At 39.5% G+C, this 27,964-nt stretch overlaps 1 protein-coding gene across 1 annotated transcript; it reads left to right on the top strand.

Moving 5' to 3' along the window:
* Nucleotides 1-47: 47 nt before the first annotated feature.
* rasa1a (RAS p21 protein activator (GTPase activating protein) 1a) lies at nt 48-27,917 on the top strand. The gene is made up of 25 exons (XM_037097827.1): nt 48-1,347; nt 14,888-15,040; nt 17,576-17,711; nt 18,725-18,795; nt 19,552-19,669; nt 19,923-19,954; nt 20,889-20,941; nt 21,115-21,265; nt 21,394-21,472; nt 21,859-21,982; nt 22,075-22,231; nt 22,399-22,486; nt 22,717-22,797; nt 24,214-24,371; nt 24,489-24,565; nt 24,672-24,844; nt 24,925-25,084; nt 25,322-25,464; nt 25,593-25,708; nt 25,830-25,913; nt 26,049-26,116; nt 26,209-26,297; nt 26,435-26,512; nt 26,660-26,794; nt 26,894-27,917. Exons 1-25 carry the CDS (start codon nt 803-805, stop codon nt 26,975-26,977), a joined length of 3,153 nt encoding a protein of 1,050 aa, XP_036953722.1. The 5' UTR covers nt 48-802; the 3' UTR covers nt 26,978-27,917.
* Nucleotides 27,918-27,964: the final 47 nt, after the last annotated feature.

Here is a 27,964-nt window from a genome sequence, read left to right as displayed (position 1 = left end):
TGGATCGGACCGGCAGCGCTCTGTGCTCACTTGGCCGTGTCTGCCCGCTGACTGGAGAGGAGTGGGAGAGGGAGGGGAGAAGAGCAGCGAGCGAACGCAGCAGCGGGCAAGCCACCAGCCCTGAAACCCAGAAATAAAGGCGAACTTAGCTCGAATGCGCAAGAATAATTGACTGTGGTTTTACACGATATGGTAGTTCGCTTGTAACAACACGGCGCTCCGGGGATTCGGGCGACAGGGGCCGGGTCGTTTTGTGGACTCTACACGAGACGGCTGGAAACTCAGAAGGAAAGAAAACAACAACACTGGAGAAAAAAGAAAGACGGGGGTTACACACAACAGTGACAATAAAACAACACTCCCCGACAAGTGGTCTGCCTGGTGCCGAGGGTAAAGTCCGAGCAGAAAGCAAAAAACAGGAAATATTGGCGATTCGATGTTCTGTTTGAAACGTTTTGAATGTTAGTTTCCAGTTAGCGTGTCTGTGTGAACTTTAAACTCAGGAAACAATGAAGACATAGCGAGCAAGAACTCATCAAGTGTCTCGGCGCTGTTAGCCATCCCGCTAGCGCTAGCTCGGCTACCGTGCAGCGAGCGAATGCGAGGCAAAGCTAACGCCCGCTAGTGCAGCCAAGTAAGCTAAGTTAGCTTGTCGGCTAATTTTAGCTGGCGAGCTAAACGCGTTTTGGAGAAACTTTTGGTGTTGTTTCCCCGGAGCCCAAACACTGACGGAGTATTGTAAGGACGGAGGGGAAGGGCAGGTTCCCTTCTGGACTTTTTCCCCTCTACATATTCTCCTAATATGATGGCTGCGGAGGTCAGCAGTGAGGATACGGGCTCGGTCACGACAGGGACAGGGGTGGCAGGCGGAGGAGGCCCGGAGACGGCCCCTTTCCCCTACTATCCCAAGTCGGGCAGAGTGCGAGTCACTGATTTGGGACAAGGACCAGCACCAGCCTTCCGCCAACATTCAAACACCTCTCCGGACTCACTTCCCGACATGAGCATAATCTATCCCATGTCTGGTGGGGATATGAGCGGACCTGTGCTGTCCGCAACAGGGAGTGGCGGAGCAGGAGGTGGATATTCACTTCTCCAAGGAACAAGCTCAGGGACCGTGGGCGGCATTTGCTCCTCTCCCACCTCGGAGGGTCCGGCTAGTCGGATTTCACCCACATCAACAGGCCCTGATGGGCCCGCTGCCTTCCCCCCTCTGCCACCACCACCTCCTCCCCCTCCAGGCTGTGGGGGGCTCGGCGGCACTATGGATGAAAGCGACATGCAGGATGGACCGGAATACGAAGAAGAGGAGGTGGTCTTCCCCCTCTCTGCACCTCCCACTAACCAGTGAGTACACTACCACCAAACTGACGGCGTGTTCATTTACACCTAGAAATCAACATTATCAAGCATCCTGTGCCTTTTCTTGGGTTGACTTCCTTCCTGTTAACACATTTGACAGCATTAACTCCTGCACGTTCAGTAGTGACTTGTGCTGCTCGCAGGTGTCATCAGTCAGACTCTACATTTACAACCCACAATCATTACTCCATGTACAATGGGTGTTTAAAAACAGTAAGTTAATCCTTGTGGCCATGCAATAATCCAAAAACCTGTTAACCTTCAGCATTTTCCCTTCTACATTTACAAACTTGTTCTACATTTCTGCAGAATCAAAATTCCTCGGGCTGAGTTAATATAGTTAGCAGAATGTGCAATTTGGCCATCAACAGCCAAACAAAAGTCAGATTGTAGCTGGACCTTGTCATGAGACGATATTAACATTTCCTGCCACGATTATCCTGTCCACCATTACAGCGTATTTGTAAAACGTTAAAATAAATACTTTGCAAAACTTAAACAAAAACACACAACATCACTTTAAGCTGGCACTTTGTTAAGAAACAAATATTATGTTGCATCATCACAGATAGGACACAAATCATGGTGACCGATAAACAGTCAATCAAAGAATCAGGAATAAGTAAGCATAAATCATATGTACACACATCCTTTTGAAGTGTTTGTGGCGAAGGCTCTGTGCAAGCCAGGTCTTCCACGCTGGGTAACATGCCCAGACAATTCAAAATATAAATAAAATATATTGTTCAAAATATATCAGGGAGCCCATGGGACTATATATCATGAGCTTAGACAGCTTTTTCAAATCATTCATGTGAGGATTATTTACTGTTACCCTGATTCACGATAATCCAGACAATGAAAATTCACAGTCAAATTATTGTGAGTGTTTTTTATTGTGATCTTCTGTGAAATTGAATTTAATCTAATTGCTAGTTGGATTTAGGTGTTCCACCCCTATACACCATGAAGCTAAAAGGATAATATTAATATCCAATTTATATGTTTTTGAATCAGCATCATGAACCTTAAAATGAGAAATGATACACTCAAAGTAAATTTGCCAATTTTAAGTTTTTTACTACTCATAGTGTGCCACATTGATAATCTATATGTGAACATGAGAGGACAGTATATCTCTTGATCCTAATAGCAGTGGATCATTTCCAATGTATTTTTAGATTACATACATTGGAGGAGATTAAACATAGAAGACACACAAACAAAGCCTCGCCTGATGTTTACATATGCCTGTATTGGATAGAAACATGTAATGGGTTTTGCATTGTCCTTACTCCTTATGACTGATTGTTGTTCTGACACCTACTGGGGAGTTAATTGTGCAGCCTTTTCATCATAAAGATATCATCTGATCAGTTTCACAAGCAAAAATGAAACTGTCAGATCAGTTTTTCCATGAAGGCATGGCAGAGGCAGCTAAAGTGAACTGGTTTGTTAGTCTGGGTGAGGCAAGTGTGTTGTTATCTAGGTAGGCAACATCTTTATCTGTGCATCAAAAACTATTTGTCTCAAGGCTGCATCATCAGGTCTGATCACAATTGTAAGGACTGTATGAAGTTCAGTTTGAGTCAATGAACAAAATACTGCAGTGCCAACTTTCTTTATACTGTATATTCCTAATTATTTATATACAGTGTATTAGTATGACAAGTGAGGTTAAATCACACATGCTTTTGTCTCAAAACACCTGTAGTATGCCTCTGTGATACTGACCTAATTATTTACAAGTTAAGTGTTCTGCTCTTTAATGCTACATAGGAAATAGAAAAGGCAGTGTTTATGAGTTGCTCTACAATTGTCTACCCAAAGCTTATTAGTGTCCACTGGCTTAATGAACATTATGTTTCAGAGATGTTATATTTTACAAGCAGGGTACAAGAGGGTGTTTGTGAGCTTTTTTTGATTGCAGCATGGAAATGTATCCTAAACCTTGTATTTTATGATAGCATCTCTAATTACAGGCGTTTCTATTAATTTATCTGTCTTGCACACAAGCACATGCCCAACCTAAATACGGCCCTCCCATTTGTTACAGTCTCATTAGAGAACTGCTGAGCTTTGTCATTTCTGGCCCTCATGCTGTAAGATATGGAAGTGACTAGGCCTAGAGTGTGAATTCAGCTCTTATTTTAGGAGCCACTCTATATCTCCCTGTCAGATAAGAGAGTAAGGGGAAGGCCAGCATTTCACCAGTCTTGCCTGTACTGGTAATGAACAACCCTAGCTGGAATTAAACTGGACTTGAATCGAAGTTCAGACAGTACTTCTGTGGAAATAGTAGTTATCCAACAGCATACAGACGTCTTCACGAGTTTGCACTTGGATTCCAGTTTATCTTTGCAGGGTTTGCCAGTGAAGCTGTGGAACAGTTGTCACTTGTGCATGAATGTCATTGATTTTCTGTGGTCTTGCTTGTTTCACAATGAGAGACTTGTAGTAAAATGTTTCTCTGCCACATTCACTGAGACATAACTTTACACACTGGTGAGAGTCAAAATGAATCAGCTCTGATTCTCTGGCCTACTCTGAAAAGTTTTACTCAACTAACTTGTGCAAGGCTTTTGCTCAATTTTGGGTTTGTGGTTTCAGTGAATTGCTCATAGTGGTGATGAGCATGAGAAAGCTGGACCGCATACCTTTTTTTTGTAGTTATTATTAGCCTGCAGTTTCCCAGTAGGTATTGCAAAGTGCGTAACAGTGTTTATGAATCTGAGACACTATTATGGTCTTTATGGATATCAAACTTTCACATCAAAATAGAGGAAGTAGATTTGTAAGAGGAAATTGGCAAAAAAGGCTCTTGTTTTTGTTTCAAGGTTCACATAAAAAAAAGCACTGAGGTCAAATGCCTAATGTACAAACGTGTGCTCACCATGAGAACACCTGCCACTGGCGATAGAAGCAAGGCCAGAGACAGAGCTATGCACGCAGCCTCCATTCATCCTCCTGTCTGGCAGTGGATGCTTCTCAAGTACAGACAAGTTATAAGGTGCTGCCTTTGCCTTGTAACAGTGACCCAGTTAAGGCAAAGATCTGTCCCTCCTTCAGGATGTGCCTCTGATCCACTATCATAGACAGGGCTGAGATGTGGACACTCTGCGAACTTACTGTCTCTTCTTGTTGTGCTGTCCTATAGATGATGCCTGATTTGATATACAGTGATTCAGGCAAAATCATCACGGTCATGGACATTGTTTAAGTTCTGGCCTGGAGGCAATAAGATGAAACTCAAGGCCACATTTTATGACTTAAATCAACTCATCTTTTGTCACATAATGTATGTGATCATCCAATCGGTGTATAAACCATGAGATTCACATGTGTTTTTTTTCTTTTTTTTTTCGTGACTACAATAGCATATGCCAGTGGTAAATTTACCACTGGCAACTATGGGTGTTGCATTCACAGCTGACTACCCTGAGTGATTCTGAATCTCACCCTGCCCCTTCAGCTGTGTAGCAAGCTGTGTATACCTTCTGTAATCGCACTCCAAGACTCATCTTGTATTCCTTTGAGTTATTTTAGCAGCCTGCAAAGTGCATGTTGGAAAAGTGATGGTGGAAAACTTCCACGCTGTTGGAAGTAGTCCCACTGTGGCACACTGGCACTGTGCAGAAGAGTGAAAGTGAGAGTGAGAGAGACAAACAGCAGTCACGCTCATTCACACCTCTGTACATAATGGTGTCATTAACAATGGATGCAGTACTTTGGTAAGAATTTCACGCTGATGATAGTTTAACGAAGAAATGGGAGTGAAGATTTGAGGTTGCTGTGACAGTTCTTGCTCCTGCTGCCATTAGAAACCTCTGGCCCAGTGCCTGAGCTTAAACAAACAGCATGTTGGGAAACGGGTCGTTGATTTTGAGTTTCCACGAAGATTAGCAAGGATTTTGAGTCATAAAGGGTTTCCCTGAGGAGGTGGTGGTAGGAGGAAGGAGAAAAGGAGCAAAGAGAAGTTGGATTTGAAGATCAGTGGCTATGTGAATGAATTTAACAGATTTAACAGTTGGCTGTGGAAACACCTCTGTAACCACAGTGTTCATTGAGTACCCTCACTACCTAATTGGTTATTCCTGGGTGCCAATTGTTCTCACTAGCCAAAATGTTACAGCGCTTTATAAGAAAGTAGGGACTTAGTAAAGGGATTTGATTGGTCATTGCACAGTTTTGATAAACGGTGATATCACCAATTAGTATTAAGCTTGTAATCAATGTTCAACATTTTTGAAATTACTTCAATACTTCAGCTGGAAAGTTACACATCGCAGCGTATGTACCTTGTTGCTCAGCTGTCCACTCAGTCTCCCAACCTTTATAGCCAAGGGTGCACATGCTTGAGGTTGGTTTACCAGACCCATTGATTGAAATACCAGTCCCACCTGTATAAGTGTAAACTCTGTGCTGTGCATTGATAATGTAAAGCCTATAGTTTCCATGCATTTTCAGTGTGTTACGCAATGTCCTGTCATGCCCTTCCAATACCCACATTGCCCTGCCTTTTCTCTTCTGCATCCTGTTTTCAAGACTTCTGAGCCACTCATTGTGGCCTTAACAGAGTCTTCAGAAGTTTTTCAGTTGTGTTTGACAATGCACAGGGCTTGATTTGAATGACTTTTCACATTAGTTAGGTATGCGTGATGATAGAACTGAATATGTAGAAAGTGTTACAGTGCCAGGTTAGGCTTAAATACTATGGTACTTCTCACATGACTTCCTGCAAATATATAATAAAGGTGTTTCTTATAACAGTGTTGTCATTGCATTGTTACTTGTACAAAAGACTTGCCACAAAACTGGAGGCTGGTGTGCACATTTTCATTTTTATTAAGATGTTCTGTCTGCCCTGTGGATGTTTTTGTAATTAAGTGATGGTTTAAATTCTGCTGGAAGAAAATGTTCTTAACTGGACACCCCTGCTTGTATATATCAAAAGTACTGGAGGAATATGGTATGGGTAGATGACAGTGAAGCCTATTATCACTGATGTAATGATGTTATTTCAGGGAGGCTGATTCACAGCAGGAAAGCTGAGATGTCGGCTCTGGTCCCTGTGTGTCTGGCTGAGCATTAAAATGATGATGGTTGGTTAGCATTCAGGTTCAGCAAGGCTGAAGATTCGTTGATGTCCCTTTCCCTTCTCTCCATCTGTACAGTTTAAGTCTGCCACTGTGTGCTGTCACTCTCCTGCCCCGACTGTGGAAACAAGCTGTGGCAGTTTGTCATGTGCAAAGCAAAACAAAACCAATTCACTGCTGCTCTCAGACCGCCGTTGCTCTCCACCTTTTTATCTTTCCATTGTGGAAACTTGACCACACAGATATAAGTAAATGGTTAAGAGGACCCTGTTCACATAGTAGTTGTTTTGCTGCTTGGTTAGTGCATGGACCCATATAGTTTTACAATAAAATCTCTGTTCATCTGCTAAAAGAGTCCTTGGTGTAGGGTTGGGTTAAGGAATTGAAACCAGTCTGAAATTCTAAGTATGAGAGAGGTTCATGTCACTGTTTTAATCTTTAAGCATGGTTGATGCCAGGTATATTCTCCCGAAGGCCACTGCAGGCCATGTACAGCACATAAATGTGTATTCACACAGTCGCCTGTGTGTGCAGCGATGCCACTCCCTACCCTTGCTGTCCCACTGCTTCAAAAACCAATAGGCAGCATGCTCATGATGCATGCCTTTATGAGAGAGAAAGAGGGAAGGGGAAGAGAAAAAGAAAGTCATTGCAGAATGAAGTGGGAGCAAAGACTACATGGCTACCATTTACCTCAGTCTCTAAAAGATCAACTTCTTCAGATGCGCGTCTAAAGGATAATGGAACTAGACATGATCCTCCAGTTTTCCTCAAATTAGCACAATTCAATACACGTGGGATGTCAGTCTGCATCTCTGTGTCCTCCTGTTCATCTTTCTTCAATGGATGTTGAGTATTGACCCTTGCAACGGGAGCTGACTGTATCAGGGCAGCAGCAGGGTCATATCATCATGCCTTGTAAGGATTTAGAGCTGCCTTTGCTCTGCTTTCCACGTCGGTGCTCACAGTTTTTGCCTGGCCAGCAGCAGTATTTGTGGAATTGGTGCACCTTGTGAGACCACGGGACGCAAGGAGGGAGATGCAGCAAAGGGCGAACTTGGCGTAAGTGGGGCATCAAATCTCACCGCAAGTCTAGCTTTAACAATGGGCTGGTGGAAACAGTTGACTACTCCAGTTTTAAAAAAGCAAACTATTTTCTATTTGAGGATTCAAAATCTATTGTAGTTTTTTGAAAAATTATTTGAATAAGGGATACTCGTGTGTAGTTTATCATTTCATTATTATGCAGGGGACTTTTTCGGTGTATAGATTTTCAGCCAACTGCTCATCTAATTATTGAGTGCAATCCCAGACAGTCAGAGAACATTTGCTATAGGAATTTTGGTGTCATTAAATGTTTAGTCAAACACTTGCAGTGATGGTGATAATGGTATATGTAACAGATTTCCTAATCACACGGTTCACAGAACTGGCACATTGAAGTCAGGAAAGGACATGTGCAACTACACGGTGATATGCGATTTCAAGACAATCTTACTTACTTAATCTTATCTTACTTAGTATATTGGCTTGATTTAAAAAATGTTAGTGCTATGTTTACTGGATGATAGATTTATGTGTATGAAACATACAGTGCCCAGTACCCCTATATAAAGTCTGCAGCTCCCCCGAGGTGCATTACTAATGTACAGTAATGCAATGTTTCATTACTTTTTGATACTGATGAGAGCTGACAGTATGTCTGTGGAGATGTTTGAGTATAGCCACATCCAGAGAGAGAGAGAGAGAGAGAGAGAGAGAGAGAGAGAGAGTCCAAGTAATGTAATGAGAGAGGCAGACTGACAGAGAGATGAGGTCCAACTCACTCAAGTCACTGCAATCTATGTCTGTTCTGTTGGTCTTACTGTCCCTAGAGACTTGGCTCTAGCAAACAGAAAAAAATGCAAACAAAACAGTTTTTTCCATTTTCTAGCTTGTGGTAACAATAAAGCTGTGCATAAAGTGGATGGGCACTAAGAGTAGAATCATTACTTACTGTACCTTAAATCTTCATTAAAACTGAATTTTGATATCAATATGTCACTATTTTTAAGGATGGATAATGTACAACTTTCTTCAGCAGTCTATTACTGAGGCTTATTAAATGGTTAAGTCTTATCCAACATACTCTGGGTATCATTACTTTTTAAAAATGGCTACGCTTGAATGATTTTGGTCAGTAGAGTATGCGGTGTCCTCATTTTGAGCCCAAAATCTTTCCGAAGACTTGGTGTCCTTTTCAAACCATAGCTTGTCATTGCTTCAACTTCTGTGCTGTTTTGTTAATAATTCCATCCTGGGATGACGCACATAAGATAATATAAACATTGTTTACTTTTCTTATAGGATGTAGATGTAGTTTATTTTTACTTGGAACAGTCTATTGATGTTTATGTCAGTCGTTTTCTCAATCCATTTATAGGTCGTAGCCTTATTTCTCCTCTGGGGAGTATACAACATGCTTATGCTGGTATTGCTGTCTAGTAGAGCATCATAAAATACTGTAATTATGAGTTGAGTGCACATTAATAACCCAAACAAAGCATGCACCTTATGTTGTTAAGGCTTGAGTTTATTTATATTGCCACATTTAAATTGTTATAACAGCTGTTGTCTATTTAATTAAAACATTAGTTGCACACATACATACATATATTACGTACATATATTTTTTTTGTCTGCAGTCACTGGAAACACAGCAACCCTTTGAAAATACTCTACAAATGTGGTAATCTTTGTGCAGTTTCTGTTGGATAATGTTGATGATTTTGTAATTTAAATATCTGTTCCATAGTTGTAAGATAAAAACTAAATTGTTCACATCCTTTGTTTTCATGGTGCCACAGATTGCTCTTTTCAATCAAAAGATATAAGCTGAGAGTAAGCCACAGCGAGGGTTTATGTTGCTCAACAATGTAGGCACAATCTACAAAAAGTGTGTCAGTCCTGTCCTCTTGTGATGCAATATTGTTAAAGGCATTCAGCCTTAAAAACATAGCCAGAAGGATACACAATAAATCACGCTGCTGTGCTTGTTGAAGCCTAAGCCCGATGTTTTGGTGTTTTGCCAAGCTCACTAGGCTTGGACATGTTTGATTTCAGCAGTGTGCAGTAATACTGTTGTTGACAGCATGACACAATTAGCTGAACTATGCACCTTATTTAACTTAGTAACTCATATGGTCCCAGTAACACAATCAGAATTGGCATTTAAGTATGTATTCACATCAAATTTACTTTTAAGTGTACCGCACAGAAAAATAGGAATAAGGACAACAGGAACTGAAGAAATAGGTTGAAGTTAAAGAGTGATAAATACTACAGTGCTTTACTGTACAGCAGCTTGTGCAAAGAGAGTAGATGTACACAGTATATTTAAAAACACTATGGCTGACACCATACAAGTATACAGTGATGGTGTATTATGATATGATATAATGTGCATTTAAGTGGATGTTTTGGTGTTAGAGGTGTGTTGACATTGTGTTTGACTGATTCAGCTGTTCATCACAATAGATACAATGAAAAAAATGATTGCCCTTGTCACTTTGTTCATGACAAAGTGCCTAAACTGTGTTTTGTGTGAATTTGAGGTTCAGGATGTGGGCATTAATGGTGGTGAAGGATGACAGTATGCGTGACTCCTCCTGCTCACTCGCCTCAATGGTTTGAAACCTTGTTGGTATCATTCATTTATTGTGACTTTGTCATGCATGTCAAATCTGATCACATTTCATATTTATTAATTTGCAATTGTTAACCTGTTTTAGTATCCGTGGGGGAAATCTATGCAGTTAGATAAATGCCTAGTCCTGAGTTGAGTGTCAGTACAGGAGAGAACCAGGACGTCACTGTGCTTCTCAGTGTTCATGTACTGACATGACGGGGCATTCCTCAAGCTGATAGAAGCACTGTATCCTATCAATGTTGTCATGGTCTATGCTCATAGTGTTTTTATCATAACACCCCTCCCGTCTGGTTTAGCCACTCGCAACCCCAGTCATCATAGACTGTGTAGTTTTTAAGAATGGAATAGTAAGGCACATCAGTCTACATGAAACATTTCAATTGCTTTTTCCATATCTACAGATAGGTGTAGAGACACCAGAAATTAGTAAATTAAATTAACAAGGTGATTTAAATAATGTAGATTACTAAAAGGCATACAGCAACAAATCCATATGGCTGGGGTTGCTATAGATACACAGAAAACATTGTGTACAGCTGTGACGTAACAGAGAAATACCACAGCTATAAAATGTATGTTTTTGTGCAATGAATTGCAACCCAAACCAAAAATACAGCTAAGCAGCCTCACCCACTGGAACCAAGTGGAACGTTTGGTTGTGCATAATTCTGATGATAAGTACTGGATTTAAATCCACTCAGAGACCAACACTGGTTTATGTATTTCATTCACCTGCTGTTTGATTCAACAAGACAATGAATGGCATAACAAGATCTGTGTTTCACACTGTGTCTATTTGAGGTAGAGTAGGATTCAGTCTAAGTAATAAAGCAGTGCTAACAAACTGTTTATTGTTAACTGTCTGCTCAAATCCAGAGCTAAAACAGTAAATGTGGTAGGTGATAAACAAATATATTATCTTGTTTAATGGTTGATTTAAAAACCTTACCTGTTCTAGAGCTCCACAAAATACCAACAATGAAGCTCCCCTGCATGCTGCATTAAAACAAAGCACCAATTTGTATGGAATCCTGCTTTAAATGTATAATGCAACAAATATCCTTGTTAGCCTTGGAACACATTCCTAGGAACTTCTATGGTGGAAAAACCTACCAAAATGTAGAGTCTACTTTATTACAGTATTGTACACCAGTGTGCAGAGGTCAGCAAGTCCCCATTCTATGAGCTGTACTGAGTTGATTAATTACACATCAGTCATACAGCAAAGGCAAGATATAGGGAAGAACAATTTCCCATACATGAATACTTAAGGTCTGTGTGTAAACCTTATGAACACATGTTTTAATGATGAGAAAGTGTAAACCAATGAAGCAGCAGGTGAGCAAAACATTAATAAATCTTATAACACTTGTTGTTAATATCGTTAAGATTATTTAAGATTGTGAATCATTTTTGTTAGTGTTAGCACCACATTCAAACCTAGTTATTTTTTTCTTGTTTAAGCGAGAACCTCTTTTTGGAAGAAAGTTTGATATTTAAAGCTTTAATAATTAAAGCTTTGCAAAGTAAGTTTTTTTTTATTTGTCTGGGTTTACATTATGTCACTATTTTTACACTCTTGCCTGCAACTGTAAACAGCTCAGAATAAATTAGCTGATGTTCTTAGACATGTGTACATACCCCAACCCAATTTAAACAGCAGGCTGTCTGGCAGCATGATGCACTGACTCAGCCATGCGTGACATTAGCTGAGGACGTTTCAGGTATATCAGTGTTCGTCATAACAGTTGACTGAGCCACAATCTTCCTGGAGTGAGGCTAGGACTCACCAGTGGTAATGGTTTGAATTGGCTGCATAATGAACACGAGCAGTACAGATACATTGTTTGATTTTCAGATTTGAATTGAAAATGTAAATTCATACTAAAGATTAAAAAAACTACATCCTTATTTAAAAAACATGGAATTCAAGTTCAAGTGCACTCATTCGTTTTGGCTCATGGATGTGCAGCAGTATTAAGGTGAAGGTTACTATAGATCAGAAACTGTAATGATTAATAAATACATTCTCAGCCAGCCAAGTCATTGTTTTTTTTGGACTCAACTCAAGAGATTAATAATTTATAGCTCAAAGCAGATTGTGTTACTGGCATTCCTGCTTTTACCAAAACAAAACTTGTGTGTGTGTCTATATATATATATATATATATGTGTGTGTCTATATATATATATATATATATATATATATATATATATATATATATATATATATATATATATATATATATATATATATATATATATATATATATATATATATATATATATATATGTGTGTGTGTGTGTGTCTATATATATATATATCTATATATCTATATATATATAGATATATATAGATATATATATTATATTATATTATATTATATTATATTATATTATATTATATTATATTATATTATATTATATTATTTATTTATTTAAAGCCATCTACTGGCTGGAGAGTATTTGATAAACAAAAAGTGTATTTACATTTTAATCATTATTACATAATTTCTGTGAATTTACTCAGTATTACATTTGTGTGTATGAGAAGTTGCGTCACAGATGAATGAGGGCTGCCAGCGCTGGTTGCTGCACTGTCACATTAATAGGGCCCAACGTGTACAGGCTTAATAGTTGTTTTTTTATGAGGGTTTTTTTCTTTCAAGTATTTATTTGTTATCTAAGAATTAGGTGTTGCTTGACAAATACACCACACAGTCCTCTAAAAATGTCTGAAATTTATGCTAGTACATCAGAGGTGGTTTTGGAGTTGGTAAACAGAGCAAACATAAAACTAGGACAGAAAGTAGAGGCCCACATTATAAACCAGCATCTCACTGTCTCACTGTTTAGCTGTTGGCTTAAATGGCTTATAGCAATGAGTTTGTGGCCCTTACATTGTCTTCCATGTTGGTTCTTGGTTCTGAGACTTAGGGTCTTCTTGGTGTAGTTCAGGATTAGTTACAGGTTGATTTGTATCCCACATGTCTTTTATGTGGCTTTAATATCATTGTATACAGGATATTATGGGTGGTGTTTGTGGGTGTATGTGTATGTGTGTGTTGTTAGCGTAACCTACTTACGTATATAGCTTAATCATATTATGCTGTATTAATTGGAACCTGGCTGTATTGTTTGTTGGATTGTGTGTCCACCTCTGCTTTCTGCCTTTCTTCGTTTGCAGTTATCAATCTATCTTTCTCCTCTGACTACCTCTATTCCCCGTAAGTGTTATTTCCCCCAGCTTCCCCAGCCCCTTAAATGCTGCTTGGCCCTACTCTCTAGCTGCCCTCAATTGCCCTCTTCAGATCTCTTATCACCCAAATCCCCCCCAAAGCCCCCTCCTGGACACTTAACTCACCCTCTTCTCTTCAACAAGCCTTCTCCAGCTTTCCATCATAGCAGACCTCATCACGTTTTCTTTACAAGTAGACACCTCTGCTCACCTAAAATCAGATTGGAGTCCTTTAGATCTCCTGTGAAAAGAACTACTGCACTGCCTCATTCATCTTCTCACCACTGGATGTTTTTCCAGCCACTGCCCTCTGTTCTGAGAGTCACCGGTGGCCTAAATTTGGGAAAGCGTGTTAATTTTTTACCCCAGCAGGCAGGGCCCAGCCAAGTTCAGACTCTTCTCCTGAAATTTTAACCAGCGTTGTCCCTAAGGGTTCTGGTTAATTCAGAAAGCAGCAATACTTTAATGGCATGCTGGATACTAAAAAAATAAATGCTTTTGGATATAAGCTTCTAGGTGCCTTCCCCTTTCCATTTGTTTGAAAGTTCATGGTCTGCTCAGTGTGTGTGGGCTGCACTGTCATAAAAGAAGGTATGTTAAAGCTTCATATCTGATGGTGATTTCATCATCAAGCCTATGAATAAATTAGTGATTGATCAATTACTTCAGTAATACATGATTTTCCTTATGTTAACAGAGGTGATCTGAAAATAAAAAAGAAGCGCTGTGCCTTCAAAGGTAAAATGGGAAGTATAACACAAGACAATAGGCAGCCTGGTGAAGGTGGTTGTTTGCTGTGATCTGTATCTATTATTCAAGTTTTGCAATTCTGTGACATTATAGTTAATGATTGCAATCAAACAGGACTGTAAGGAGCTCAGTGTTGTTGACTGTCATTAGAGAGATGTTTTGATGAGAGACACTGTCTTTTAAGTACTATGTGTATTAGTATAGTTGTAAGAGAGCAATTACACTTTAATCGTGTTAACATTTTAAATTCACTCGATCAAGCAGTCTGATTTATGGCGCATTCACTGCTCAACACAAAGGTATACCAGTCAGTTACTTTTCAATATAGTTTGCAATACAATAAACAGTTGGTCTTGGTTTGGTTTTACAATCCTGGACAAGCACCCCATTATGTTATATCCCCAAAATGGCCATGGGGTGAGGGGAATAGCAGATTCAATTTAAAACTCGGAAAAAGAGGTAGGAAACAGTGGAGGAGCAAAAATAAATAATTTATTTATATTCAAAACAAACCTAAACTATGCTAACAAAAACAAACTTCTTGTGAAGGGGACAATTTGCTTACAACAGATTAGATAAGTTAAATGATATTCAAGGCAAAATTCAAACCAAGGTTTACCACATAACCTCTTAAAAGACAATTTTCATTGCTATAAAATGCTATCTGTGTACATATACAGTGGGCTAACACACCATTTGTTTATATCCACCTCCTTATTAATGTCCTCGTCTGTCTTTCTTGTTGTTTTTCAGGTGGTACCATGGCAAGCTAGACCGAACCATTGCTGAGGAGCGGCTGCGCCAGGCCCGGAACCCTGGCAGCTACCTCATCAGGGAGAGTGACCGCCGGCCCGGTTCCTTTGTCCTGTCTTTCCTCAGTATGACCAATGTGGTCAACCATTTCAGGTGAGACCAAGAATATGCAATATGCAACAAGCAAATGCAACTTAATCTCAGGGATTAGAGGACCAATCTGAATCTGCAGAAAGAGACTTTTTTAATGCCTTACTGAGAAGTATGTTTTTACATTGACACAAATTATTAGCTGGTTTTAAGTAGAAGTATATCCTTGCCTGGCTGACTTGGCTGTCAGAGCGTTGACCAAATTTTTGTCTACTGAATTATTTTTCATCCCACAGTCTCAAACAAATAATTCACTTGAATTGTGAGGATCTTTAAGGTTTCAGTTGCGTTAACTATAGCGATTTTACCTACGTAGCTACATAGACTTATTCTGTCTAGCGTGGTACTGCAAACACTTGGCTACTAAACAAGCTTTGTGGGTAGATTAGTAAGAATCTTTTGCTGTGGCATGAAGTGTTGCAACTCTATTCATAGAGCATGTGTCATCTCACATGAAGCCACCATCAAGTAGAAGATAAGGATAGGGAAACCAGAGTTATTTATTAAATACTAACCTAAAGGGCAGTGGGCACTGTCGTGAAAGATCAACCTCAGGGATGAGTCAACACTGAAGTGAAAATGTTTAGGTTTTTTTCTCTCGATGTTGGCTTCCGGTGGACCGTCAGGCCATTGCAGACTATTTCAGTCTATTTGTCTTAGAGTTATTCAAATAGACACTACAAAGTTTGGGAACAGTGTTTTTTTTATAATGCATATCAAGTTGCACGCTTAGATGCCTGCTGAAACCCATGACTCAGTGTGCGCATGTGTGTTTTTCTGTGTACTTGTGATGCAGCAGACTTTTCTTTCATACTGTGTGTGTATGTGTGTGGGTGGACCAGAAGTAAAAGAAAGATGACAACATGTCTAGCAGCAATACCTAAGGGTATTTTACAACCCTACAGTCAATAAAAGAAGACACCACAATCTGTAGTCTCCCTCAACGGATAAGTTATATTAAATATGAGGATGCATTAACTCTCATGAAAGGTGAAAATGTGCTCTTTTAGATCAAGGTCATATGGCCTGACATCCTCTACTGAGAACAACCGTGTAGATGAGATGTGATAAAGTATTCATTGGAACAAGAGATCAACAAGCAGACTGCTAAGAATAAAATTTGGCATTTAGAAAAGCAGCACCCAGGTTTCAGCCTTCCCTGGTGTATATTAAAGGTCTGATGAAGGTCTGTCCATCAGCATATAAATGTCCAGGCAATTGTGTCAATTTTGGTCTCACGCATTGCACAAAAGCTAATTTTCTCTTTGATGCACCTACAGGTAAACCACAAAGTATGCATTTTATAGTATTTTCTTCCTTACTTCTTATTGTACTTAATTTTGCAACTGACAGAGCAAAAGGGTTGTGCTTTGAGAAATATATTTTCTAGGAAATGTAAATGCAACAGTGACATCATCTCCTTCACTCACATTAGTTTAATGTGGACCTGTGATGTCACTGATGCTTAAAGAAAGGAGGCCCTCTGTACCAGAATTATTAACATATGGTTAATTGCGTGCCACCTACACTTCAAAAGGCTGATGTCCTTCGATTGCGTGCGCAGCAAATGAGAAAAAGCACACATGGATTTATTATAAACCCTCAATTAGAGAATCCACTTAACTGATGAGCAGAGAATTAGGATTAGTGGCTCTGCAATTGGATATGGTTCAGAGCAGTACTTTTGTCATACCATTGTCATCACCGTAGAGATAAACAGGTATAAACCCAAGTCTCAAATTACAAATATCATGGTCATAATAGTTGGATTTAACAGGGCACTTTCACTCTCTCTCTTATCATGATCTTATCTGAAATCCTACTTAGATGATGTAGAAATTAGGGGTGTGACATTGCACAGAAGTCACTGTTCAGTACCTGGTTATTGGGGTATGAATCTGATACAATGGGGGGAAAAAAAGCAACAATGATTTCAAATGCATAATCTTATGTGTATTTTCATTTATTTCAAACATGATTGTAAGTTACAGTTTGTTCTGCCAAGTTTCCTCCCTTGTCCTATAATTCATCAAGGAGTGAACTATGATCAAACAAAAGGCAATTTAGATCTAACGTCTTTGGCCTTGTCTACTGTCACATCTACAGGCTGCTTAAAAACAGCAGGGATATATTGTTGGACTTGATAATGAGGGCACATCTGCATGATGCCTTTTAACATGCATTATCATTCAATGGTTTTTCACTCGCACACTGTAAAACATTTTTAATAAGACTGTATGAAACTCACTGTGATGAATACATGCACCTTTACAACCCTAGTAGACATTTAATATTTTCTAACATTTAAGGATTATGGTAGACTTTAGTCTTACATTGTCATAGTTTATATGAGCAGTGCTTCATCTGTAGATTACAAACCCTGATCATGGAAAAACAATGATGGAGCAGTCCAGACAGACATTGTTGTCATCAAATGAATAAAGGGTAACATCGTATACTAATTTAACTGCACAACAATTGGCTTGTTTTCAAAATTAACTGTGCTGTTTTTATCATTGTTGTGTTTTCTCTCAACAGGATAATCGCTATGTGTGGGGACTATTACATCGGTGGGCGGCGTTTCTCTTCTCTGTCAGACCTTATTGGTTATTACAGTTATGTGTCTTGCCTGCTAAAAGGAGAGAAACTTCTATCGCCAGTGGCCCCCCCAGAGGTAAGACTGGCGGCATGTTCGGGAGGATACAATAGATAAAAAACAATAAAAAAAACACAACTATATTTTAAAAGTCAGTTCCCCTACGGTTTTACATTATTCTCAACTTTTTTCATTGCTTGTGTGACATGACATTACATGATATTTGCACATTTCCCCCTGTAGTTTTCCTTCAAAGTAAGCACTATAAAATATACCTTGTCACCTAGAACTTGTCTAAATATGAGTTTCTCAGAAGGATAATGGTCTCAGGTTTCAGCTGAAATTGTGTAGTATTACATACTCTGCTTCATTTTAAAGACTATATATAATGTAAGAAGCATTTGTTTAGGCATTTCTGATGGCTTGACTGGGTTGTGACTGGCATGTGGCAATGTGGTTTGCTTTTTTGAAAATACACAGCTGTATATGATGATTGTAGCATTTTGATGTGATGGGCAACTTCTTGTTTTCAGAAATGGATCACCATGACAAAGCAAATTAAGCGTCTCTAATTCTGCTTTTAATAGAATAGGGAAGAACTTTCCCTTGAGATCTCGCAGAACTGAATCTTAAGCCTTTTAAATATGCCTAATGCAAATACCATGATAGTTAACAGTAAGGTATGCAAAATTAAACCTTATCTCCAGAGGTGTCATTCAGTAAAAATACTTAAGCCTGATGAAATATTTCATGGTTGAAAGATGAGTGCAAAAATATTACTTTTGGAGTAAACTTGAAGTCAACGTTGATTCATTTATGTAGCCCTGTGCTCACAGTATAAGAAAGTATTTTTCAACTCTTGGTTTTCACATTTTTCTTTTTGTCTTCGGACAGAATTCAGAACTGTTTGAGGCAAAGCTCAACCTAATGCTAATTAACATTTTTTTTTTTGCTGAGTGTGGTAGCTCCCAGAGGGAGGTATAGTACAGCACTTCTTTTTTTTAATAAGAAGGGGATTAAACATGGATGTGATTTTGGAAGGTCAAGGTTATGAGTGAGAATTATATTCTTCGGTGTGCATGTTTCCACAGCCTGTAGAAGATAGGAGGAGAGTCAGGGCCATACTTCCATACACCAAAGTGCCAGATACTGATGAGATCAGGTAAGTATTTTTATATATGTGTAAAAACCTACAGAATCACATTTTCATATCACACTAGATGCATTCTTAAAAATACTCTCAGAAGAATGATGCATAATCCATCAGACGCAGTCGAGCACTGATGATTTCCTTGACTTGAAAACATAGTATCTGACTGTGTTGCTTCCAAAGAGAAGCCCAGTTTCCCTTTGATTTCTTTGGCATGTCACAGGCATGCTCTTCCCCTCATAGCAGCCTGGAAAGCACATCATCTGACTTGTTAATGAAAAACAGTCTTGTCTATGTCATTAAGCAGCAGTAGGCACAGTTACTGATGATCCCAGCTATTCCAGATTTCCCAAATCTGATAAACATCTGTCTGAAGCCTCAGCCCTGAGTCTGCCAGCGAGCCACAGGCTTAACTAAAGAAGATAGACATGCAATATTCACCTCAAATGTTATGAGTCAGAGGGACACCTTCTGGCAAAGCTTTGGTATTGCAATAGAAACGAAATAGATAGACACAATACAGACTCTTCAGCTGGAAAATTGAAATTATAGATCCGTTGATGGCAAGATTTCCCTCATATTATCAAAATGACAATGCCTTCACAGAGCAATGGTGTTGCAGACAAACTGTGATATTCTGAAATCCTATGTGTAGTGGAGTTTATGGTGTGTTTTACACATTGCGTAATTTTTGCCTTTATTTATACAGTCTGCACAATATCTTAATGTTATCCCTTTATCTTACAACCGTTGTGCTTATATCTTCAGCTTCCTCAAAGGGGACATGTTTATTGTTCACAATGAACTGGATGATGGCTGGATGTGGGTGACCAACGTTCGCACAGAGGAGCAGGGCCTCATTGTGGAGGATCTGGTAGAGGAGGTGGTAAGTGATATATTATTTATTTTTTGAACGTTATACACCAGAATTGTTATGGACATCTTCACAGTAAATTATGTGAAGTGTTGATCAAAATAAACCAATGTGAGGTGACTAAAATACATCATACTGGCATCAGCATAGCATGGATGTGAGAAAGTGTATCAATGTACAGTAGTCTATATAGATTACAAATTCTGCAGTTACTGGATCATTAGAGTTGGTGTCTTGACAGATTTCTGTTTCTGATATTTTTCAGGGACGGGAAGAGGATCCACATGAGGGAAAAGTGTAAGTTTTAATTTGCAGAACTTGCTTTTCTTAAGCCTTGGGTCCACCAAAATCTCTTCACTATAGTACCCTTGATACTCATATATAACCCTAATGAATATACCAGATCCCTAGATCTGTTTTACATTTCCTGTGGAGACAGTACTCTTAAAGGTAGGGTTAGGATTAGGGGTTACTCTACCTTTTTCGTATCAGTTTGGTTTGCTAGGTACCTCAACAGGGGTGTACTGTAAGCACAGAACAGAAGGACATGGCTGTTTTGTGTCAGTTTGTCCAAAACTTTTGTTCATGGAAATGTAAATATATCTGTGTAATGTGTACCAAACTGAACTGAACTTTAATGGACTGCTTGGAGGAAACATCGTTTCAGTGTAAAATATTTGATTAATAGGAACATTTCAAAGCAGGATGTATTTGTCTGCATACAAACTGCTGAGGATGATATCCACCCTGATAGTTTAGCCTTCATTCACACAACCTAGGCTGGGTTGTCCTTGAGAGGGAAATTGTATTCTTTATTCAATTATACAAACAGAATAGCAGGACAAAAAATTGTGTATTGCAATGTATGAGTCATTATCCACTCCTCACCTATCATGTCCTTCAAGTTCTTTAAGTTTTAAGTTAGTGACTTTACTTTTAAAAAGACCTTGAGCATGCAAACTGCCCATGGGCCCCTGTTAGAGGACAGAAGTAAATAAAATGATGGTCACATTTGCACTTTTGAATAATACACACATTTGATATGTTTGTAGACCCTAGCCGTTGATCTAGCAAACATCACACCGTCATTTTATTCAGACAAATGTAACTCATTGATTATTTCTGTTCTGAGAGATGGTGTAGTTGGATTAGGTTTCACATTTTGTTGATTGAGCTAATTTTATTGTCTGCACCTCGATCTTCTTTTGCTGGCTTCCAATCTCCTAAACAGCTGGTATCACGGGAAGATCACCAAGCAAGAGGCCTACAACCTGCTGATGACAGGTACCATTCCTCTTTGCCTTTCATTAGGCGAAAGTTATTAATCACTTGTGACATGATCATGCATTCTTTTGTCATAAGAATAAGTCGTGAACATCAAAGTCCATTTATCAAAAAATAATGCTGAGCATGCGCTAAAACCGCTGTCTTTGTTCTTGCTCCCTCTCATTTGATAGTTGGGCAGGTGTGCAGTTTTCTAGTCAGACCATCAGACAACACACCTGGGGATTATTCCCTCTTTTTTCGCACCAATGAAAACATCCAAAGGTTTAAGATCTCTCCCACCCCCAACAATCAGTACATGATGGGGGGGAGGTACTACAACAGGTATGTTCAGCAGTGGTTGCATCCAAATTATATTAAAAAAAAAATTAAAGTTGGAGCTAGCCTCCATTGTGTATTTTGACTTGCAGTTACTGATGTGCTGCATCTTGTTTGCTCTCTCTCTCTGGCAGCGTTGATGACATTATTGACCATTACAAGAAAGAGCAGATCGTTGAGGGCTACAACCTGAAGGAGCCAGTTTCAGTACAGGTAGGAACAAAATTATACTGTCATTACTGAGTCTGATCAAGGTGATATTTTGGTTTTAAATGGATGATATTATATAATTTACGGGGTTTGATACTGTTTGACTTCAAATCCTCACATAGCTCGTCACCCCTGCCATGAAAAGTATTCAAATTTTGAAGTCAGTGATTATCATTGTGCTTGAAGATGAAAATCTGAAAAGAATTAACTGTAATACTATTCACTGAATCTTTTTGCATCAGACACTTTCTTGCCAATCCCAGACATTTCTGTAGGGCAACAGATATAACACTTCATTTCTATGTCTTTTTGTAATTTTAGTTGGTGCTCAATGGAATTGATTTTGCCTTTTATACTGATAGCTTGATTTGTTTCTGTACTTGCTGTAGCACCAGGAACAAGTTCTTTCTGACACAGTGGATGGGAGAGAAATTTATAACACTATCAGACGGAAAACAAAAGATGCTTTCTACAAAAACATTGTCAAGAAAGGCTACCTCCTGTTCAACAAAGGTATGTAACGTTTGAACAATATCATCTTAGTCTTTAAGATGAAATCAGGGATCAGATCAGTTAGACCTTTCATTGGTTCCTCTCACCTGTAGGCAAAGGCAAACGATGGAAGAACCTTTACTTCATCCTGGAGGGGAACGACGCCCAGCTCATCTACTTTGAGAGCGAGAAGAGAGCTACCAAACCCAAAGGGCTGATCGACCTAAGCGTGTGCTCTGTGTATGGTGTGCATGACAGTCTGTTTGGCAGGTGAGATGTGAAATCATAGTTCTTGGTGTAATTTTGTAAAGTTGGCAGGTAGCGTTGTCGTTCAGTTCTGAATGATCAGTCGCTCAGACGTTATGCAAGTTTTCTTTGAAATAAAGTTTAACAGTACAAAATGATTACAAAATCTTTTCCTCTATTTAACTTTTCAGGCCAAACTGTTTCCAGATTGTTGTCCAGCACTTTAGCGAGGAACAGTACATATTCTACTTTGCAGGGGAGGTCCCGGAGCAGGCACAGGTAATAAGAGTCAGGACACCACTGTCACTTATAACTGTCCCATGAAACAATCTGGAATGCACAGATGTGCGAGTGCGCCTACACTGAGCCCAGAAAAAATTAACGTTGTGCTCAAAATGATTGCAACTCTGTGAACTGCTCAGTGCATCATTTAAAAAAAAAAAAAGTAAAAATATGTAACACTGTGTTTTCCAAATGTTCTGACATCATTCTTTTTTTTTTTTTCACAGGATTGGATGAAATGCCTTCAAACTTTCTGCAGTAACTTAAGGAAAACCACTCAGCCGACCTCCAATAAGAGGCTTAGACAGGTGCGTGTGTTGTTAGAGGATGTGTGTTATTGCTGACATATTAAAGCAGCTGATAATCGACAAGCCGCGTAGAAAGGTATTTATCCATCAGGTGTCAGACCACAAGCAGCGAGTGCTTTTGAAATCAAAATTTGATGAATACAATTCATTAAAAGCAAGCAGAAGCGTGACAGGGTGGCCACATGATTAAAACGACCTTTAATTTGTGAGGGGTCCCAAGATCAATATCTGAGACAGTGTGTGCATTAATTAAAAATACACACGCAGAAAAAAAATTATCCTGGCTGGCTTGACACATGTTGAGCTAGCTCTTTGCACAGCTACTGTCAAGACAAGCCAAACTTCTTACTGCATAACTACACCCTCACACTTGCTCAAATACAGTGTGTTCAAGTGCATCATGGTGGAATGTGAGAGAAACGTGGACACCAAAAATACATTGTTTTGCACTTTTAACAATTAGGGCTTTTAAGCAACACATCAACAGCTTTTTCTAATGTTTAAGTGATAAGGAAGAGCTAAAGAAACGATACAGTGACTACAATACAATACAAGTTTCTTACCACCAACTCAATGTTTACTTTTGTCCACCATCTTACAGCATCATATAATGTCATCTTGGCCAGGTGTGTACCACCATTTTCATGAAACTTCTGAGTTGTTCCAACTGAAGAGTAAATTCATGTGAATATTCGCAGTCAGAACATTTTTTTTTTTTGATAATTCTGACAACACATGAATGGACAGTTACTTCTGGGTAAACATCGGGTGAGAACAAGAGTATACAACAAAATTTTAATTGCCTGAGTCACATCGGATAAATCTTTCTCGGCAGTGGTGATTGTTTCACAATGAGAGCAACAACTCCCATGGACCCAACAATGTATTTGGTTTACATTTTTTATTAAATGATCCTTAGTGGCAGGAACAATGTGTTGTGCATTTATATAGGTTTAATATCACTTTCAAAGGCCGTTATTAAAACTCTTCATAGTTGATGTCATCTGCAGGTGACTTATTAAATAATGCAGCATAATTGAAGGGCACAGCATTAGCATCATACACTAGCAAAATTCTGATAATGTATTCAGTGGCTGGTAAAATATGAACACTGAATTTTGCAACCTGTGTAGCTGTCTTTATTTTCTCAGTGGGACGTGACAGATGTTATGTGTTGTTAGAAGTGTTGTAAACAGGAATAATCAGAATCTCTGCAGGAGTGAGTGGTAATGCTACAGAAGAAAGCCAGTGTGGTTTTAAAAAACAACCCCATGCCGTCTTCTTGGAAGTGTTCTGTTCCTTAACTGTTTTCAATATATTATTGAAAAGTCTGAGGTTGTTTTTTTAGTTTAACACGAGCTTACATGACTCACTGAAACAGTGAGTGAAACTATGTGTTGTTTATTTCTCTCTCAGGTAAGCAGCCTGGTGCTGTATGTGGAGGAGGCCCACAAACTGCCAGTGAAGTATTTCAACAGCCCATACTGCAACATCTACCTGAACAGTGTCCAAGTGGCTAAGACGCACCACAGGGAGGGGCAGAACCCTGTTTTCACTGAGGAGTTCATATTTGAGTGAGTCTGTCTGGATCCCTTTTTTCCATTTTCTCACTCTTTTTTCTCCCTCTCTATTTTATCCTCCCCACATACATTTGTTTCCAGAATAACAAAATGTATTATCTGTTGTTTCAGTGACTTGTCAAGTGAAATCAACAGATTTGAAATCAGCCTAAGCAACAAAACAAAAAAGAGCAAAGAAAGTGACATCTGTAAGTAACTGTAGATTTTTAATACCAGTGTAATCACTAGAAGTCTTTGCATTTACCTCATGTCTTTGTTGTCTGTCTACCTTCCTGCTCAATCTCTCCCTGTCAGTGTTCATGCGTTGCCAGTTGAACCGTCTGCAAAAGGGCCAGATGATTGATGAGTGGTTCCCTCTCAGCTCCCACGTGCCTCTGAAGGGCATCGAGCCAGGCTCCTTGCGTGTACGTGCCCGATATTCCATGGAGAAGATCATGCCCGAAGAGGAGTACAGCGAGTTCAAAGAGGTCTGTCCCAGAGAAAATTGGTTTTAACTGTGATACTTAGATATTCACTTAATTATATCACCATTGTTTGTTCTCTTCAGATGATCTTGCAGAAAGAGTTTCACGTCATCTACGCTCTGGCCCACGTGTGTGGTCAGGACCGCACCTTATTGGCGAGCCTACTACTGCGGATCTTCAGACACGAAAAGGCTGAAGCCCCTCTACTCAGGACACTCAATGACAGAGAGATTAACATGGAGGGTAAGAAAGCAAGCACTGATAACAGAAATGTGAAGTAAAATCAAACAGAAAGCTTTGCTTAATTACTGGGTTGGCACAGCTCTTACCTCAGAAAACAGCAATATATACATGTTGAATTAAATGATTTATTGTCGAGAAGGGTTCAGCTTCTTGTTTTGGTTTGTCTGTTTAGTGGCTTCAGCACAAAAATCTGCGCCCATATTCTTCTAACCTTCCTTGCTTGTGTTCTATAACCAGACGAGGCTACGACATTGTTCAGAGCAACAACACTGGCCAGCACACTGATGGAGCAGTACATGAAGGCCACAGCCACACCCTTTGTCCACCACGCTCTCAAGGACACAATCCTCAAGATCATGGAGAGCAAACAGTCCTGCGAGGTAAAGGCCTACAATGGGTTTTTATCTCTAACACACGTTGATACAAAGTCAAATCTATTTCCACATCCAATCCTTTTTTTTACCGTTTCCATCCCTGTATTTGACTCCTTATTTTTGCTTGCTCCAAGCTGAACCCCTCAAAACTGGAAAAGAATGAGGACGTGAACCTGAATCTTGCTCATCTGCTCAACATCCTGTCTGAACTGGTGGAGAAGATATTCATGGCTGCTGAGATCCTACCACCGTAAGAACAAACACACATTTGTGCACAGTATTGTCCTGTTTTGTTCGGGGTGGGTAGCTTATTAAACAGGCTGTTCAAACTTGGTAAACTCAAATGAATATCTCTCTGTGATGTAATCCAGGACACTGAGGTTCATCTATGGCTGTTTGCAAAAGTCCGTGCAGCAGAAATGGCCCAACACCACCATGCGAACAAGAGTCGTAAGGTAAAACACCAAAGCAAACAGTGTTGGACAGAGTGAACAATGTGTCAGCATATTTATCTTGTCTCTACAACTTGCATATGTTTATTGGTGTTTGTTCTTATTCATTCTAACCCAAGTCATCAATTCTTCCTCCAGTGGCTTTGTCTTTCTAAGACTGATCTGTCCTGCCATTCTCAACCCCAGATTGTTCAACATCATTGCAGGTAAGCATCCATTTAAAAAGCACACCAAAAACATTCCTGATTTTCATGTGACACGTTACAGTGTGTATTTTGCTCCACAACTGTTCTCGCAGACCCTCCATCTTCAGCAGCAGGGAGGACACTGACACTGGTGGCTAAGTCTGTCCAGAACCTGGCCAACCTTGTTGAATTTGGTGCTAAGGTACGGATAATGTTGTTGAAATAATAGCATGCAGTAGAAGTATTATTTTGACAGTGGCAGTATGTGTTGCTGTTTATTATATCAGCTGTACGTTATATTAGACATACTCAACAAATGCTTCTTTCTATCCTCAACAGGAGCCCTATATGGAGGGTGTGAACCCTTTCATCAAAAACAACAAACATAGGATGATCATGTTTCTGGATGAGTTGGGAGTGAGTTGAACATTCTTTGCTTTGGACAAGACTTTGGTCATTTTTCACAGGGTTGACAGAAGTATCGAGACAAATACCAATGTGGCCACTGGCATACATTTTCCTTGGCCGAGTTCAAAGGGTTCAAAACTTCCACTGTGTTTGCAGAATGTCCCCGACCTCCCTGAAGCCACAGAGCACTTTAGGACAGACCTGTCGCGGGACCTGGCTGCGCTGCATGAGGTCTGTGCCACCCACTCAGACGAGCTCCGGACGCTGAGCAACGAGAGGGGAGCACAGCAGGTGAGAGGCTAACGATGTCACAGCTGTGAACATGCATGCACGATTCATGCCGTTCTCTTTCCAGGGTTATTATTAACGTCCTTTTTTTCCTCTCTGCAGCATGTGTTGAAAAAGCTGCTGGCCATCACAGAGCTCCTCCAGCAGAAGCAGACTCAGTATGCCATGTCCAACAGCAACAGGTAGTACTGCACTCCTCCTCTCCTCCCATCTTCCCATCCCGCCACAAGTCTCCTCCACCGGAGTGCGGCACAGAGGAGACTGAGCATGTTCTACCCTCATCACCATGGCAACCCCTCCATCATGTCCTCCTCCAATAGTCCCGCTCATCCCCACCCACCTGCCATCTTGTCCCGTTCACCACAAGAGAGCTATGCAACAGCAGCAGCTGAGTACAACAACCGACGCAGTACTTAAAAAACAAACAAATAAATCAATAACTTGCACCAGTGACTGACAGCTGTATGCACAGGAAACAATATTTTTCCTCAAACTGTTGACGAGTCTGACTTGGGTACATTTCATTCCCTTCATCCTGAGGGCCAAATATTCAGATTTCAAAAGTGGTTTCTATGTACACACTATGTGTTTTGATAGCACAGGTTGCCAAAGTGTACCCCCCCCTCCCAGTCCTGTTTAATATGAGGAAACTGACATGAAGAAGCTAGTTCTCAGTCCCCCTTTCTTGTAACTGGATTATGAGCGATAATGCTTTTTATACTGTAATTGACCGATTTATTTTAAGGTTGTGACAATATCCGCAAAGTGCTGAAACTAGCATTTCTGTCTATTTGTTCTTTTTTTTCTTTCTTTGTTTTCTAGATTGGAACAAAGTCTTTCTGAAAAGTATGGTTATTTTATATTAAGAATAAATTCTCTTGCTGGAATCATGAGTATATAAGTGAGATGAGCTGAATTTTTTTTTTCCCTCCGATTGTATCAGCTATTTTTTTTTTTTTTTTTTGATTATTTGGTTTAGATCTTTTTCTGAAACTTCTCAATGCAAGACAAGACACATAATCAGAGAAACCAAGTAAAATGAAAGTGTTTACAGCAGTAAATTTTTTTTGAATAGTACAGACTGTATCAGACATGCATGCACTTATTAAACAGTTTTTGTAAAGTAGATTATGGAGTCGTTTATTGTCCCCTGACAAAGGTGGAGAAAAGTAT

The sequence above is a fragment of the Acanthopagrus latus genome, chromosome 5 (genome assembly GCF_904848185.1).
Source record: "Acanthopagrus latus isolate v.2019 chromosome 5, fAcaLat1.1, whole genome shotgun sequence".
Taxonomy (NCBI): domain Eukaryota; kingdom Metazoa; phylum Chordata; class Actinopteri; order Spariformes; family Sparidae; genus Acanthopagrus; species Acanthopagrus latus.
This window is presented reverse-complemented; position numbering and strand designations above follow the sequence as displayed.

Bases quoted from the DNA above. Each gene is read 5' to 3' on its own strand.
- rasa1a (XM_037097827.1), top strand. From the start codon at position 803: ATGATGGCTGCGGAGGTCAGCAGTGAGGATACGGGCTCGGTCACGACA. The intron at 1,348-14,887 runs GTGAGTACACTA...GTTGTTTTTCAG, and splicing joins TCTGCACCTCCCACTAACCA to GTGGTACCATGGCAAGCTAG. The intron at 25,085-25,321 runs GTAAGAAAGCAA...TTCTATAACCAG, and splicing joins CAGAGAGATTAACATGGAGG to ACGAGGCTACGACATTGTTC.